Below are 19,427 nucleotides of genomic sequence, written 5' to 3' on the forward strand. Positions count from 1 at the left end.
TAATGAAGTAGCACATCTTTTTCTGTTATAATAGATAATTGTATTTAATTTTTGGTGAATTAACTATCTTATTTTCTTTTGCTATTTATGAATTGTTTGTCTTTCTTATCAATTCATAGAAGCTTCTCATGTATTTATATTATTAACCCTTTCCTGTTAGTTGTACAGCAAACCTATTCTTTTAATTATAGTCTTTCCTTAATATTTTTCTTTAGATTTTGCCATTTTACTATAGATTTTTAAAAGTTTGTGAGTTAAATCTGTCATTTTTTTAAAAAAATAGGGGCAACAATTTTGTCTTGCTTAATAATGACTTGTCCACATTCATAAAGTCAGCTTGAAAAACATCTGAAAAGTAGAAAATCGGTGATTTCAGCATGGAAGTTGCTAACTAAAAGTGATATGTTTTATCTACCATAGAGCATTATTAAATAATTAGTTGTTCAATAATGAATCGATGGGAGAAATAATGATTACATGGCTGTGAGATCAGTCTGATTGCTCTATAGGTTAAGTAATTTATGAAAAATATAAAGTAAATATACACATTTTAACATGATTTATCAACTTAGGTACACTTCTTTGAGAGGAATGCAATTTTTTTGAGTGAGTCATTAAAGGATTGTTTAACTTGCTTATTCCTCAGGCTATATATGAAAGGATTCAACACTGGTGATATGGATGAAATGAGTACTGACACACCTTTATTAATTTCTACCTCTTCTTTTGCAGAAGGATTGACATAGATGAAGATGCAGCTGCCATAGGTGATGGAAACTACAATCATGTGGGAAGAACAAGTGGAAAAGGCCTTTTTCCTTTGTTGAACAGAAGGGAATTTTAGAATTGTCTTCATGATATATATGTAGGAGAGAGCTACACATACCAGGGTAATGATGAAGGTCAGCACAGCACAGGCTATAACCATCTGCTCAATTAGCCACGTGTCTGAGCATGAGATTTTCAGGAGAGGAGATGCATCACAGCCAAAATGATCAATGACATTAGAGTCACAGAATTCCAGATTAAAACCTAAGCTAAGTGGTGGGAGGATAATCATAAATGCTGCCATCCAACAGCAGATTACCATGGTTTTACATACTTTGTTGCTCATGATTGTCATATAATGCAAGGGTTTACAGATGGCCACATAGCGATCATAAGACATGGTGGCCAAAAGGAAAAATTCAGTCACCCCAAAGAGATCTGTAAAAAATAGTTGAATGGCACATGCGTTATAGGTAATTGTTCTGTCTCCAGTTGATATACTGTACAGGAATCTTGGAACACAGGCAGTTGTAAATGAGATTTCTAGGAAAGAGAAATTTTGGAGGAAAAAATACATGGGTGTTTTAAGGTGGGGATCCACCAAGGTAGGGTGATGATGGTCAGATTTCCAGTTACACTCAACACGTAGGTGGTAAGTAGGAAAATAAAAAGCAAAACCTGCAGCTGAGGATCTTCCGTCAGTCCCAGAAGGATGAATGTCGTTATTGCTGTGTGGTTTCTCATTATTGACTTCTGGGGAAAGCAAAGCCTGCATGTGAATGTCAGAGAGATTTGAACTGGTGAATTCAGTAACAAAATCAGGTCGTGATGAATACATTTCCACATTCAACTTATCCAACACCCCGAGTTTCATGTGTTGTTCCAAGGAGCACATTTTCTGTTGTGTAGTGAGCTGAGTTCCCCTAATTTATTAACACAGAATGGTCAAATGAGATTTTTAAAAATCAATTTTTGTCATTTAACTATAGTTTAACTTTCCTTTATCACTTTTTTATAATTACTTAGTAATGCATTTAACATTTTAACTTCTACTTGGGGGTCTGTGCACTTTTACTCCTAAATATCCAAATGTGTAATTTTACATGTCCATGTTAAGCTTGTAGCTGCTCCTTGAATTACACTGTATGGTACAACCTGATGGTTTTTCTGCACTGTTTTATCACATCGTGAGGCAGTGTTGAGTACAATAAATGCACTGTGGGAGAATATAAAGAATATAAAAAGTGTACTTTCACGCTTTCAATTAGCTTGGTTCAGATTAGAACACATTTCATACAACATATTTTGCAGTGCTCAGAAGAAAAATCAAGGTTAAATTGCTGAATCTTCTCACCACGACAATATGTACCCTCCCTTGTCTTTTCCTTCAAGTTCACACACTGTGCCTATTTATGCATTTTGCATTCATTTCTCAACGTATTACTATCTCACTTTCTACTACAAAAGACTTCTAAATCTGTTTCATCATGCATCTTCTTTTTACTTAATTCAGTGTACAATCATAATTATGGCAAACCTTAAAGAGTCTCTTACCATGCTCCAGGCACTGTTCTAGGCATATTGCATATATAACTGATATAATCCTGTGAAGTGGGAGGTATATGATCTCCATCTGCAAATGAGAAAATGGAGGCACAGAGAGATAAAGTATGTGTCCACTGTTTCCTAGAAAGTGGCCAGGGTCCCAACTCTAATCATTGCATGCTGATGGTTGGTGCACATTTACCTGAACGTTTAGTTTAAAGAAGACAGTGCTTCTATTAGTATTCAAAACCTTAAAGTAAGGTACCCAGAACCATAATTTATTGTGTAAGGAACATGTTTGATTAGTAAAGGGGGAAATATTAGCAATTATATTAATACAACTACCTGGTGTAAATGGGATTGTTAAGGGCAAAAACTAAATATGAATCTCTCTATTTATATACAATCACTGTTTCAATTTATGTTTAGTATCAGAGCTGATGGACATAAAAAAAAATTGGCCAAGTACAACTGGCTTATTTTCCTTGTCTTATTACTTACCTTTTGTTGTTCTTGTCCTTTTTGTTATCTGCTGTTAAATCAGGCCCAGCTCATGGCAAACCCATGTGTTACAGAGTAGAACTGGTCCATATGGTTTTCTTGGCTGTAGTCTTTACAGAAACAGATTACCAGGCCTTTTCTTTCATAGAGCCTTGGGTGGGTTCTGACCACCAGCATTTAGGTCAACAGCTGATTGCAAACTGCAAGTGCCATTATTCTCTAAGTATATAGATTCCTCTACAGTCAATATTTTTCTCAGTAAAGACTGGAGGCTAGGGGCTCTGTCAACCTGAGCTAAGATGAACTGCTAGCTAAGAGTTATTTATCATTTATTTCTAATTACATTTGTACATATTCATAGATTTCTAACTTGAGAGTAATGTCTCCAAGACTCCAAATTTTCTAACTGTTACTGAGTCCCAAAAGTATCTCGTAGCAATAAGTCATTTTCTTGCGGGTTTAAAATATTTTCCTCAGAAAGTCTTGAAGTGTGTAATACCAGAGGCTCGAAAAGTGTCTTTTTTTCATTTTTTTTTAAATTCAGTGAACACTGTCTTCATTACTGTAGACCCGATATAGAGAGAGAGATCCCCATGGCAGAGAGACCCTACCACAGGACAGGGCTAGGACAGGGGTATGGATCTAGGCTCAGTGTAGGTGAAACCTGATAGAAAGCTGGACTCTAGAGCAGGGCATTACCATCAGGAGGTAAGTCTCTAGTTCACACTGAGAACCTTCTTTCCTGTTCTCCTCCTTTTCAGAATCTTGAGGCATCACCTGGTAATAGGAGTGCTCTTGGTATTTAATTCAGCTTTCTTATGTCTTAAAACTATTTTTCATTGTCAATACTCAATATTTTGCATTTACATGAATTCGGACTTGCATAAGTATTAAGCACTTAATAGTCTCTTCATATTCATATTGACTATGTTCTGCTTTAAATATTTGACTTTAAGAAAGAATTTAATTTTATAAAATGTTAGAAGTGGATAATAAACTATCAGTCAATATATCAGTCTAAAGTCATTATGCGTGTATAGCTTTTTTTTTTCCATACATGTATGTTTGTGGGGGATTTTTCTTATGAATATTCCCTCATATTAGGCCTGGTAATTATTTGTATAGCCATAGTTCTAGAAAAAATTATAACTCATAAATGACTTTTGGAATTTTTTAAATCAAATGCTAACATCAGTAGTCAGCATACTGATTATTTAAGCCTAATACTTTAAGAGATCATGGTGGCTTAGTGGTTGAGTTTGGCTGCTAAGCAAGAAGTCAGCAGTTCAAATCCATCAGGCTCTCCTTGGAAACCCTATTGGGCAGTTCTACTCAGTCCTATAGGGTTGCAATAGGACAACAGGTTAACTTTGCTTTAAGAGAGAAATGCATCATGATACTCCTCTACAATAAAAATAACTGAAGTAACAAACCTTTTCATACTTACCCTTACAGTGGTATTTCATGGCATCTGTTGGTAGTTTACTTTCAGATGTTCATAATGGACACAGGTTGAACAATAATATGCTGGTGGAGACATATATTTTCTCAAGGAAAACCACTGAAGCCAGAAAGGACCCAGAAACATTTTACACTATAAGGGGATTCTTCCATGAGACAGAAGGAGTCATTTTAAACCAAGCAGATATGTTCTTGTTCTCTAGCTAGCTAAAATAAAGGAATGCTGGGTATGCCATGAACTCTCAGGGCTGGGGGTGTCATGAGTTATCAGGTAGTTAGAGATAGTTGGTCTAAGCTTACTGGTCAGAAAAACATATTTGCCACTAAATGTTAAAGCTAGTTACTTTATATAGTCATTCTTTAACAGGAGACAATAGAGTCAAGGAGCAAAAGAGTCCTTGGCAACCTTTAGTTGAAAGTCACTAAGGAATCTTCAGTATAATTAGTTTTGGCAATCAACCTCACAGGGGCAGTAAATGGGACAGAGCCCTCAGGGACAAGAATAGCAGTGATAGCATCACACACGCTATGATGGTGCTGGGCAATGGAAGTTAAATAAGAAGACTTTTTACATTTTTTCCTGTGTTGTCTAAGATGGTGGAGCTTGCATAAGACTCTTTTCTTTTTTTTTTTTCCCATAAGTAAATCAGTAATATTTTTAAAAATAAAAAGATAAAAAGGAAACAGTGGCACAGAGATAAACATTGCTAATTACTTCATAAAAGTAATGTCAGAGATTATTCCACCCAAACATAAGTAAACCTTCAAAACGGTTTTGTAATCTAGCATTTCATCCAGTGTATTATGGGTGTCTTTAATTATGGATATATTTAATTAAGTGTTAAAATGATTGCAGTAAAAATCCTATTGTGATATTTAAAAGTACTAAATTCTTTAATACCCATACATTTTTATATAAAGAATAATAGTAAAGAAGCATTTGCCCTAATAAGTGTGATTGTATGTTACAAAGGTACAGTGAATAAAATGTTGCTATTTGATGCAAGTCTTAAATAGCAAATCAATGGAATAATACATTTTTTCCTGAAATAGGTTCAATGGTTTTATACATTTTTGGGGTGATAAAGGTTACAGTTTAAATGAATGAGGACTTAATCATGATTTGAGTAAAAAAAAGTGTTTGATGATATTTCATACTTTCCATGACAAAAAAAAATCTCAAACAGACTAGAGATGTAAATCTTAAAAATTAAGCAATAACAGACATGAAAACAATTGGAGACTATTTAAATCAATTTAGTTTTGTAAAGGACCAACTAAGCATACATAATAGTGCATTATAAAAATGTTGATAATTATCACACCTAAAATAGAAGTTTTACATACCATAAAATAAAAAAAAAAAGTTTAAAACAAATTTAAAACTGGGAATTATATTTTAAACATATATGATAAGCATAAACATAATGGAATTAAAAAAAAATATCTAGGTTTAGCTTATGAGAGTACAATGTTGCTCTACCTTGGATCAAATACACATTTTTGATATAACTAGCTGGAAATACATGTCGAAAGTCCTAAAATTTAAAAGTTTTCTAACTTCAAGTAAGCATTTCTCTTACACAAATGGTAGAGCATAAAAATATTCAAAGGCATGAAGATAGTTATATAAAAAACTCTTATAGCAGTGTTTTTTGATACAAATGAGAAATGTGAATAATTAAATTTTCTAACTAGTGGTACTTATTACCAAAACAAGGTTCAGTCACTAAAAATTGATGCAAACCTCTGATATTAGTAAAATTCAAAAAAGAACAATTTTAACCAATAAATTTGAAATTATTTTTGGAAAGAAAATAGTATGAAATGTTTCTGTAAGGCACATGCAAACATTTAATATATCATTTTAAGTAGTGGAAATCATAAAATAACTTTCCAACAATAGGGTATGAATGTACGGTTCTGTCATACGACAGTATGTTATATAGACTTTAAAAATGATTAGACATATTGATACATAGAAAACATGAATGTTATATTGTTAAATATAAAATCAATTAGGTTAGAGCACAAAATGTATCTGTATATATGTATACATATATGTACCCATGCTAGATATGTATACATAAAGCTATATGGAGAAAAGATTGAAGTTGTCAAGGATTTCACTGTACTTGGATCCACAATCAACACCCATGGAAGCGGCAGTCAAGAAATTGAATGATATATTGTTTTGGGCAAATCTGCTGTAAAAAGACCTCTTTAAAATGTTAAAAATCATAGATGTCACTTTGTGGACTAAAATGTGCCTGATTCAAGCCATAGTCTTTTTAATCACCTCATGTGCATGTGGAAGCTGGACAATGAATAAAGAGGACTGAAGAAGAATTGATGCTTTTGATTTATGATGCTGGTGAAGAATATTGAAAATACCATGAATAAAACAGTTTTGGAAGAAGTACAAACAGAATGCTCCTTAGAAGTGAGCATGGCAAGACTTCATCTCACGTACTTTGAAAATATTATCAGGAGGGACCAGTCCCTGAAGAAGGACATCATACTTAATAAAGCAGAGGGTCAGCAAAAGAGAGGAAGACCTTGAAGGAGATATATTGAAACAGTGGATACAATAAAAGGGCCCAAACAATTGTGAGGATGGCACAGGACTAGGTAGTGTTTCACTCTATCGTTTATAGGGTTGCAGTCAATGAGAATGGACTTTACTGCACCTAACAACAAAAACAAGTTTATATATATTATGCCTGTACATAAGGTCACTGTGTCGATTATCTAGTACTGCTGTAACAGAAATGTCACAAGTGGATGGCTTTAACAAACATAAGTTTATTCTCTCACAGCCTGTTACGTTAGGTTCCATCCAGTCAGTTTCAACTCATAATGACCCTATGTACAACAGAATGGAACACCCCCTGGTCCTGCGCCGTCCTCTCAATCGTCGTTATGTATTGATCTCATTGTTGAAGCCACTGTGTCAATCCATCTTGTGGAGGGTCTTCCTCTTTTATCCTAGTGCTCTACATTACCAAGCATAATGACCTTCTCCAGGGACTAATCCCTCCTGACAACATGTCACATGCATATAAAGTGACATTCATGGTCAGGAACACCTTAGTCTTCAAGGTGACATCTTTGCTTTTCAACACTTTAAAGGGGTCTTTTGGAACAGATTTCCCCAATTCAATGTGTCTTTTGATTTCTTGACTGTTGCTTCCGTGGATGTTGATTGTGGACCAAGTAAAAATGAAATTCTTGACAACATCGATCTTTTCTCTGGTTATCATGATGCTGCTAATTGGCGCAGTTGTGAGGATTTTTGTTTTCAATTTTTTTTTTTTTTATGTTGAAGCGTAATCCATACTGAAGGCTGTGGTCTTTAATCTTCATCAGTAAGTGCTTCAAGTCCTCTTTGTGTTTCAGCAAGCAAGGTTGTGTAGCCTGCATAAGGCAGGTTGTTATGACACTTCTCTAAACCTGCATATCACAGGTTGTTAATGAGTCTTCCTCCAATTCTGGTGCCCTGTTCTTCTTCATATAGTCCAGCTTCTCAGAGTGTTTGTTCAAAATACAGATTGAATAAGTATGGTGAAAGGATACAATCCCCGAGACAGGCACAGAAGACGGGAGAGCCTCGAGGCCAGAATAACAGACCCGTTGACCTGGGACTCTATCTCCTGGATGGTGTTTCAAGACAACCCACACGTGCAGACCTTGATGCACAAAGTCTTACATATCTCTCTCAAGTTGTTTTTCAGAACCCCACTATGGGTGTGGCATCCTGCGTGTCTCTCTTGTAAGTTGTTTTTCAGGACTCCACTATAGAGGGTGGTGTTACAAGATAACTCACATTCTCGACTCTGACACGTGAAGTTCCACGTATCTTCCCTACAAGGTGCTTTCCAAAGATGAACAGGAATCAGCTGATCCCCAGGGTATATGCAGTGAGAATGGGTGCAACCTTACAATCTTGACAAGTGGCAACTGAGACTGCACAGTGGTGACGTGACATTGTCCAAACTGACTCCACCTTGGATTCCAGATGCGCATGCACCTAATTTCTTAACCTCTCTCCCTCTCAGAAAGTCTTGCCTTTTTCCCCAGAAAGCAATGAATAAAACATGAGATCCTTTCTGCCTTAAACCACTTATAAACTCAGAAAAGTCTCCATTCAGGGAAAGACTGGAGGCTAGCATAGGCAGAAGGAAGCCCTTCTCCGTCCCTCCCTCGTGAGCCATTGTTTTTTTCTCTGTCACTAATAAAGCTTTGTGTGAACTTCTAAGCCACTCCTGGTCATTCTTGGTCAGTAGAAGGCAAGAACCTAAACAGGACTCGGTCCCAAGCTGGGAAGCTTTGTCCTGCAACAAGCTGGTGCACACTTTTCTTGACTTTAAACCATGCAGTATCCACTTGTTCTGTTCGAACGACTGTCTCTTGATCTGTGTACAGGTTCTTCATGAGCTCAATTAAGTGTTCTGGAATTCCCATTCTCCGAAATGTTATCCATAATTTGTTATGATCCACACAGTCAAATTCCTTTGCATAGTCAATAAAACACTGGTAAACATCTTTCTGGTATTCTCTGCTTTTAGCCAGGATCCATCTGACATCAGCAGTGATATCCCTGGTCCCATGTCCTCTTCTGAATCCAGCTTAAATTTCTGGCAGTTCCCTGTCAACATACTGCTTCAGCTGCTTTTGAATGATCTTCAGCAAAATTTTACTTGTCTGTGATATTAATGATATTGTTCAGTAATTTCCGTATTTGGTTGGATCACCTTCCTTGGGAATAGGTGTAAATAGAGATCTCTTCCAGTTGATTGGTCAGGTAGCTTCCTTTCAAATTTCTTGGCATAGACAAATGAGCCTTTCCAGTGCTGCATCCATTTGTTGAAACATCTCAATTGATACTTTGTTGATTCCCAGAGCCTTGTTTTTTGCCAATGCCTTCAGTGCAGCTTGGACTTCTTCCTTCAGTGCCATCAGTTCCTGATCACATGTCACCTCCTGAAATGGTTGAATGTCAACCAATTCTTTTTGGTATAGTGACTCTGTGTATTCTTTCCATCTTCTTTAAATGCTTTCCTGAACCCTTCAATATTGCAACTGAAGTCTTGAATTTTTTCTTCAGTTCTTTCAGCTTGAGAAATGCTGGGCGTGTTCTTCCCTTTTAGTTTTCTACCTCCAGGTCTTCACACACATCATTATAATACTTTACTTTGAAATCATCTGTTCACCTCTTTTACTTCGTCATTTGTTCCTTTCGCTTTAGCTTCTCTCACAGTCTAGTAGGCTAGAAGTCTGAACTCAGGGCGTCAGCTCTAGAGAAAGGTTTTCTCTGTCATCTCTGGTGGAAGGTTCTTGTCATCAATCTTCCCAGGTCGAGGAGCTTCTCAGTGCAGGGACCCCCAGATCCAAAGGACGAACTATTCCTCTGCCTCTTGTTTCTTGGTGGTACTAGGTCACCAGGTCTCTCCACTCACTTTTTTTTTTTATATATCTTAAAAAAGATTGGCTTAAGACACAACCTAATCTTGTATATTGAGTTATGCCTCATTAATACAACTGCCTCTTATCCTGCGTCATTAACATCATAGAGGTAGGCTTTACAATACATAGGACAATCACATCAGATAACAAAATTGTGAAAAACCACACAGTATTGGAAATCATGGCCTAGCCAAGTTGACACATATTTTTGAGGGATGCAATGGAATCCATGACAGTTACTATGGGTCAAAGTCAACTCGCCGGCACCTAACAACAATAGATCCTACGTTGTTTTCGCTGTACTTTCTCTGTGTCTATTGAAATCATATACTCTAATTGGGGCCTTATCTATTTTTCCTTTCAGTACTGTCAGTTTTTACTTTGTGCACTATGAAGCTCTGTTATTTACGTCTAAGAATGTTATATCTTCTTAATGAACCGACACTCATGACTTTGTGAAATATCGTTGTATACCTCTGGTAATATTCTTTGCCCTGAAGTCTACTTTGGTTGATGTTGGTATGGACATTTCCATTTTCTTATGTTTAATGTTTGCATTGTATCCCTCTCCCCTTCTTTTTTACTTTTAACTTAGTTATGGCTTTCATCTAAAATGTGTATTTTGAAAGATAGCAGAGTTGGATATTGCTTTATTATCAAAACTGATTGTCTCAGCCCTGAATTGTAATGTTAAGACTATTTCGATATCATATAATTATTGATATGGTTAAGTTTAAACCTACCATCTTGCTATTTGTTTGCTATATATCACACACGTGTTTGTCCCCATTTCCTCTTTTTACTGCCTTCTTTTCAATTGACTGTATGCTTTTGCATTCCATTTTATATCTTCTTTTGGTTTATTAGCTTTATATATTTTTTTATTTTTCTATTTATTGATTTAGTTTGTAATATAAATCCTTAATCCATAGAAGTTCATATTTAAATAATGCTATAACATTTCATGAGTTATATATGAATCAGATGACAGCATACTTCTATTTTTGTCCCCTCTTATCCTTTGTGTTATTGTTAATTTTATTTCCACATGTGTTATGAACTCTGTATTTGCTATCATTGTTGTGTAAAAAATTACCACAACATTAGCAGCTTAAAATAATAGTCATTTATTATCTCACAGTTTCTACGGCTCAGGAATCTGAGCACAACTTAGCTAAATGCTCTGATTCAGGTTCTTTCATAAGTCTACGATCAATGTGTTATCAAGGCTGCTTTCTGTCACTACAAAACAAGTCTGTCCCTCCCTCCATTTTCCCATAACGTTTATCACTTCCTTTAAGCTATCACTGGCAGAATTGTCAATGTCCAAATATTTATTAAGAGTTTGTTCAAGGCAATTTAGGCATTCTTCATCATGCTCTTCAAAGTACTCTGAGACTCTGCCCATTTTCTGTTTCCAAAGCAACCCCACATTTAAAGGTATTTGATATTGGCAGCACCCCACTTAGTACCAACCTCTGTTTTAGTTATTGCTGCATAACTGATAAACACAAAGTTAGCAGCTTAAAACAACATTATTTTATTTTTTCACAGTTTCTGTGGGTCAGGATTCCAGAAACAGTTTAGTTGTGTCTTTTACTTCAGGATTTCTCGAAAGACTGCAATTAAAATGTTGAATGGGGCTGGTGGGGTCTTATCCACAGCTTCAACTGGGGAAAGATTTCCTGTCAAGCTCATGAGGTTGTTGGCAGAGTTCAGTCCCTTGGGAGGTGTTAAATTTGGAATTCAGCTTCAGGTGTTGACTGGAGGTTGTCCTCACTTCACTACCACACGGAGCTCTTCAACATGGCCACTTGCTTCATTAAAGCCTGCAAGTCAAGAAGGAAATGAAGAGAGTCTACTAACCAGATGGAAGTCACATACTAATCCTCTAATCGCAGGTGTAACATTCCATCATCTTTGTATGTTTTATTGATTAAAAAAAAGTCAAGGCCCTTTCCATACTCTATGGGAGGAAATTGTACAAGGACATGAAACCTTGGTAATTAGGAGGAGTTATCTTAGAAGTTTGTCTACCACAGAATCCCTAATTCATTTTTTTTTATTATTTTCACTTTAAATGGTTTATTTTCTTTGAAAATTTCAACTGTAGATAAAATATTTTACATTTATCCACATAGTTACCAGCATTGACAGTCTTTATTCCTGTCTGGATCCAAATTTCCATCTGTATCATTTTCCTTATGCTGAAGGATATCCCTTGGCACTTTTTATAATGTAGATCTATTGGTAATGGAATCCTACAGATTTTATTGCCTGAAAATTATGAACATTGCTCCCATTAGCTGTGGCAGTTTCTCAGATTTTCTTATTCATGGTGACTTTAAAGAAAGTTAGAGGAATACTGGTCAGGCATATTATAGGATGTCACTCATTTTGAATTTGTATGACTTTTTCTGAGATTAGAGTGAGGTTATGTGTTTTTGGGAAGATCACAGAGGTATGTCATATTTCCCACATCATGTCAAAGATGTATTATGTTGAATAGTGTCCCCCTACAATTGACATCTACCAGAGGCCTTAGAATGTGACTTTAGTTGGAAATATGTAATTGTAACTAGTTAATTTGCAATGAGATAATACTGGATTAGGTGGGACTTAAATCTAGGGTGTCCTTATGGAGGAAGAAAAGGAGAAGACTCAGACACATACATGTGCAAGGAAGAATGCCATAAGAAGATAGAGACAGGGATTGGAATGCCAAGGAATGCCAAGAATTGCCACATGCCTCTAGAAATTAGGAAGAGGCAAAGGCGGTTTTTTCCCTAGAGCCTTCAGAGAGGGCCTGGCTCTGCTGCTACTTTGATTTCAGACTTCTAGCATCCAGAAGTGTGAAAGAATAAATTTCTGTTGTTTTAAACCACCACTTTTTTATGGTAATTTTTTACCAGAGACTTGGGAAACTAGCACAATGGGTATATACTATCAATATGAGTTATCACTATTGACGGTAACCTGATAAAGTTACTCTTTTTTTCCCATTTCCACTGTATCCTCTCTGAAAGGAAATCTCTATAAGAAAGTCACATTTAAGAAGTTTGGAGTGATGCTTCACCTCCTTGAGGGTGTAGTAGTTATATAAATTATTTGGAATTCAGCTATATGAGAGATTTTTTTTCTTTTCCTCTATTTATTTATTTATCCATCTATATCATAATGGGCTCATGGATATTTATTTCATGCTTTGGGTTATAAACCAATACTTATTGATTTTATTGCTCAAATAACCCAACTTTGACCATTGCTTCCTCTTTCAGTTGGCTTCTTTCTCCCTTTGACATACATACAGCACTATTTGTTAGAATGATTAAACTTTTTCTATTGAATTGGTTTTATTTTATTCCAAAAATCAGTTGACTGTATATACGTGGGTATATTTCTGAGTTTTTTATTCTTTTCCATTGATCTACTTGTCTATGATTTCAGCAATATACTGTCTTGATTTTTGTTGTTGTTGTTAGGTGCAGTTGAGTCAGTTATGACACACAGCAACTCTATGTACAACAGAACAAAACCCTTCCCATTTCTGCGACATCCTCACAATGGTCATGCTTGAAACCATTGCTGCAGCCACTGTGTCAGGTCATCTCATTGAAGGTCTTGCTTTTTTTGCTGACCCTCTACTTTACTAAGCACGATGTCCTTCTCCAGGGACTGATCTCTCCTGACAACATGTCCAAAGTATGTGAGCAGTACTTTCACCATCCTTGCTTCTGAGGAGCATTCTGGTTGTACTTCTTCCAAGACAGGTTTGTTCGCTCTTTTGGCAGTCCATGGTATATTCAATATTCTTCACCAACACCATAATTCAAAGGTGCCAATTCTTTAGTCTTCCTTATTCATTGTCCATCTTTCACATGGATATGAGGTGACAGAAAACACCACGGCTTGGGTCAGGAACACCTTAGTCTTTAAGGTGACATCTTTGCTTTTCAACACTTTAAAGAGGTCATTTTGCTGCAGATTTGCCCAATGCAATGAGTTCTTTGACTTTTTTTACTGCTACTCCCGTGGGTGTTGATTGTGGATCCAAGTAAAATGAAATCCTTGACAATTTCATTTTTTTCTCCATTTATCATGATTTTGCTTACTGGTCCATTTGTGAGGATTTTTGTTTTCTTTTTGTTGTCATGTAATCCAAATTTTAGGCTATTCTTTGATCTTCATCAGTAAGTGTTTTAAGTCTTCTTGTGTCAGTTGCATAATGCAGGTTGTTAATGAGACTTCCTCCAACCTTGATGCCATGTTCTTCTTCACATAGTCCAGCTTCTTGGATTATTTGCTCAGCATACAGATTGAAAAAAGAAATGGTGAAAGGATACTGCCTTGATGTACAACTTTTCTGATCTTAAACCACACAGTATCCCCTTATTCTGTTCCAACAACTGCCTCTTGATCTATGTACAGATTCCTCATGAGCACAGTTAAGTGTTCTGGAATTCCTATTCTTCCAAGTTATCCATAATTTGTTGTGATCCACATAGTTGAATGCCTTTGTGTAGTCAATAAAACGCAGGTCAACATCTTTCTGGCCTTCTCTGCTTTCAGCCAGGATATGTTTGACACCAGCAGTGATATCCCTGGTTCCATGTCCTTTTCTGAATCCAGCTTGAATTTCTGGCAGTTCATTGTTGATGTACTGTTCCAGCTGCTTTTGAATGATCTTCATTAAAATTTTACTTGCGTGTGATATTAATGATTAATGTCTTGATTACTGTAGCCTTATAATAAGTCTTGAAATAAGGTAGAGTCAGTTCTCCAACTTTGTTTTTTTCTTCAATATTTTTTGGCTTATCTCAGTCTTTTGCCTTTCATATGATCATTAAGATAATTTCGTGTGTATCTACAATATAACTTGTAATCTGCATGATTTGTATGTTCCTTCCCAATCTGTATAGTTTTTCTTTAATTTTCTTATGTCATTGCACTAGCTAGTACTTCCGTGTGCTGTTCCTTAGGAGTGGTAACAGAGGACATCTTTGCCTTGTTCTCAATCTTAGGAGAAAAGCACCTATATTCTCATCATTAAGTATGATACTAGCATTTCCTATCAGATGTTATAAAGTTGAGGAAACTCATCTCTATTACTATTTCGATCTAAGTTTTTATTTAAAAAATTGTGTTTGATTTTGTCAAATACTTTCTCTTCATCAATGGATATGATCATATGATTTTTCTTTTTAGTCTATTGATATGGTGGATTATATTGATCCATTTTTGATTAGTGAACCAGCATTGCATACTCATTTGACTGTAGGATGTATTTCTCTTTATATACTCCTGCATTTTATTCCCTAATATTTTTTTGAAGACTTTTGCATCTATTTTCATGAGAGGTATTTGCAGTGTTCTAGGTTTTAAAGACTCTCCTTGTGTTGTTTTTGCTATTGTCTTATTCACCAAAGCAAGTCACATGACAAAGGCCAGTGAAAGTATGGGAGGGAACTACACAAAGACATGGATGCAGGGAAGCATGACTCCATAAGTGCCATTACTAGATAATCTGTTTCTATTGTTTGGAGGCTTAAGATATCCTAGAGTATAGTAGGAGGATGCAGGGTGACAGGGCTTATTATGCAGCTCAAAATTTTGGGTTGCAACTGTGTGAACCAGTTTCCAACTGGTTAAGAACAATAAAATCTGCTCGTTGACATTAGAGAAATAGTCTGGTAGTAGGACTGGGCTAGGTACGATATGACTCAGTAATTCATGATTTTTTTTTTTTTCCTGGCTCTACCTCCATAAGAATTCCTAGGCCCAGACTTCTCAGTCTGACTTTTTATTCTCATGCCATCTACCTTCACACTAGCAATAATTGTGATAGCAGTTCTGTATAAAACATTGTCATATAATGCCATCCAACATATGGGGCTCCCATGAGTTGAAGCTGACTTGATGGCAACTTACAATAAGAACAAAAGAAGTAGTCTGATTGAGGGGTTTACAGGAAAAACCAAGATCTGCTTGTCCTTGCTTAGTCATGCTCTTTTTTTAATCAATCACTGCAGCTGGAGAAATAAAATATATTAAATAAATTAGCCTAGGCTGCGTTTTCTACTCTTAATGTCAGCACTAGCATAAAACTGGCTTTTGTCTGTCTATTTTTGTTTTGCCTTGAGGATGGAGAATTGATGCTGAGTAGAAAATACAAACAAAAATAACGTGTTTTTACTACAATGTACCTTTTTTGATATAGCCTGATTTCTGTAAGCATACTTCCTCTGTAGAAAAAAAGCCTCGATTAATTCTGACTGTCCTGATTTAGATCACAATACTGAATTAATCAATGTGGATTATGTAATACAATTCAACATTTGAAAGCCTGGGTTATGTTGTTCTCCCTTTGAACTCGAGGATGGAGACAATTTTCCTGAAAACAAACAAAAAACAACAACAGAAAAAACATAAATTCAACGAAGTTGTTTACCAAGTATTTTTGTCCCACCCCAAAAGGCAAATAGAGGCTAGGTAACAAAAGAAGAAACAATCATCAGATATTCCCAGTGATAACAAACAAATTTAGGATTATTGAAAAAGGTGAATATTCTTTTTGACTTTTACATTGCTCACTTGTCTTTCTAGATGACTGGTTTAAATTGTGTGGTGTGTATGTTTATGTTCATTTCTATTTACAACAATAATCAACCCATTCACCTATCCATTCTTTCATCTAGGTAACCACCCATTTATCCATTCATTAATTCATTCATCAAATGTATACTGAGTTTCTGTTATGTGCCTGACTATAATACTTGGTGTTCTGATTAGTGAGAGGGAGAACTAAAATATATATCCCTCTACCTTCATAGATTTATGTTCAATAAACAATTTCTTTTTAATAAATGGCATAATAAATTATGTACTATTCTGAAAATTACTTTAAAATATGCATCTTTTAATATCTTTCCATGATAAGATCAAGGTCTATATCATTTTGTAAGTTCTACGTCTTAAACCATAATCCCCTAATTGACTTAGCCTTTGTGAAAGTGATGTTCATTTGGTCTTTCCCAATCATTTACTATTACAAAATGAATTCAATGAGCAGGGGTATAAATATGTGTTTCACATTTATTGACAATTATAGTTCTAACATAAATTCCTAAAATGTAGATATTTCCAGGTGCAAGTTTATATATATTTTGGGTAAATAATTAAATCCAAAGTTTTCAAACAAATTGTGCACAGAAGTTCCATTTCACTGAATACTTGCTAAAACTGAACATCATTAAAGTTTTTAACTTGTCCAGATATGACTGATGTATTTTATGCCATGATTTTCATTTGCATCATTTCCTATTATGATAGATAATTTCATTTACTTTTTAGTAGATTAACTATCTTATTTTCTCTTGGTATTTATAAATTCTTTGTCTTTGTATTGATTCATAAAAACTTCTTCAATGTTATTAACTCTTTCTATGCCACAAAGTTATTATTTTAGTGATAGTCTTTCCTTGATATTTCTCTTTAAATGTTGTCAATTTACTATAGATTTTTAGTTTTTTAGTTAAATACATTATTCTTTTAATGGAGGCAGGAATTTACTTTTTGGTTAAGAGTGACTTACGTCAATATTATAAAATCATCTTGGAAATAATCTGAAAAAAGAAAAATTAATATTGTAACCATGATAGTTTCTGGTTAAAATGTTAAAAGTGATATATTTTGTCTATCACAGAGCACTGTTAAGTAATTAGTTGTTTGATAATAAACTGATAGAAAAGATAATAACTAAATAGATATGAGATCAGCCTGATTGCTCTACAGCCTAAGTAATTGAAAAGTTGGTTATCAGCTTTACGAAAAATATAAAGTAGATATGTATTTTTTAACTTGATTTATCAACTTATGTGCACTTTATTTCTTTAAGAGAAATGTAGTCTTTTAAAGGCTTATTTAACTTGTTTATTCCTCAAGGTATATATGAAAGAATTCAACACTGGTGATACGGATGAAATGAGCACTGCAACACCTTTATTAGTCTCTCCCTCTTCTTTTGCAGAACGTTTGACATAGATGAAGATGCAGCTGCCATAGGTGATGGAAACTACGATCACGTGGGCAGAACAGGTGGAAAAGGCCTTTTTCTTTTGTTGAACAGAAGGGAATTTTAGAATTGTTTTCATGATATATATGTAGGAGAAAGCTACATATACAAGAGTGATGATGAAGGTCAGCACAGCACAGGCTATAACCATCTGCTCAATTAACCAGGTGCCTGAGCGTGGGATTTTCAGGATAGGAAGCACATCAGAGCCAATATGATCAATGGCAGTAGAGTCACAGAATTCCAGTTTAACACCTAAGCCAAGAGGTGGAAGGATAATCATATAAGCTGTCATCCAACAGCAGATAACCATTGTTTCACATATTTTGTTGCTCATGATTGTCATATAATGCAAGGGTTTGTAGATGGTCACAAAGCGGTCACAAAACATTTACCTGAAATCCCACACAAAGTGAAGCAAGGATGATCAATAAGCCAGCCAGGCAATAGCCAAGGACAAGGAGAGTACAGGCTCTATGGTTCATACCCAAAACCAAATAAAATAAAAAAAAGTTGCATTTCTCTAATGGCTAGTAAGCACTAGCATTTCCTCATGTGTCTGTTAGCCACCTGATGTCTTCTTTGGAGAAGCGTCTGTTCATATGCTTTGCCCATTTTTTAATTGAATTATTTGTCTTTTTGTTGTTGAGGAGTTAAGGTCTCTTGTACATTTTAGAGAGTAGACCCTTACCAGATATGTTGTAGCCAAAAATTTTTTTCCTAGTCTGTAGGTTCTCTTTTTATTCTTTTGTTGAAGTCTTTTAATGAGCATAAGTGTTTAATTTTTTGGAGCACCCAGTTATGTAGTTTATTTTCTGGTGCTTGAGCATTGTTAGTTTTGGTTTATATCCTACTTATGCTGTGTATTAGGTCTCCTAGTGTTTTCCTGATTTTTTCTTCCACGATCTTTATAGTTTCAATTTTTATATTTATGTGTTTGAATTAGTTTTTGTGTATGTTGTGAGGTATGGGTCCTATTTCATTTTTTTATAGATGGACATCGAGTTTTACCAGCAAAATTTGTTAAAAAACCTGTATTTTCTCCCATTTAATGGACTTTGAGCCTTTGTCAAGATCAGCTAACCCTATGTGGAAGGATTTATACCTGGCTTCTTAATTCTGTTCCTTTGGTCCATGTGTCTGTCATTGTGTCAATACCAGGCTGTTTTGACCACAGTGTCTATACATACAGGGGGACATTCTCAGATCAGATACTGTGAGGTCCTCTACTTTGTTCTTCTTTTTCAATAATGCTTTACTTATCTGGGGCCTCTTTCATTTCCATATAATGTTAGTGATAAGTTTTTCCATCTTGTAAAAAAAATGCTGTTGGTATTTGGATTGGGACTGCATTATATCTGTACTTTGGTAGAATTGACTTTTTGACAATATCTAATCTTCCTATTCATGAGCACGGTATGTTTTTCCCTTTATGTAGGTGTTTTTTGGTTTCTTGCCATAGTGTTTTGTAGTTTTCTTTGTATAGGTCTTTTACGTCCCTGGTCAGATTTATTCTTAAGTATTTTATTTTTATAGGGTTGCTTTCTTGATTTCCTTCTCAAAGTTCTTTTTGTTGGCGTATAAGAATCCAAATGATTTTTGTGTGTTAATCTTG

At 35.3% G+C, this 19,427-nt stretch overlaps 1 protein-coding gene across 1 annotated transcript; it reads right to left on the reverse strand.

Moving 5' to 3' along the window:
* Positions 1 to 466: 466 nt before the first annotated feature.
* Positions 467 to 1,512, reverse strand: LOC100663855 (olfactory receptor 6C68-like). The gene is given in 2 exon segments (XM_010601009.3): positions 467 to 1,377; positions 1,380 to 1,512. Coding segments are annotated over 2 exon segments (942 nt in total). The 3' UTR covers positions 467 to 568.
* Positions 1,513 to 19,427: the final 17,915 nt, after the last annotated feature.

Source organism: Loxodonta africana, chromosome 4 (assembly GCF_030014295.1).
Source record: "Loxodonta africana isolate mLoxAfr1 chromosome 4, mLoxAfr1.hap2, whole genome shotgun sequence".
In the NCBI taxonomy this organism is placed as follows: domain Eukaryota; kingdom Metazoa; phylum Chordata; class Mammalia; order Proboscidea; family Elephantidae; genus Loxodonta; species Loxodonta africana.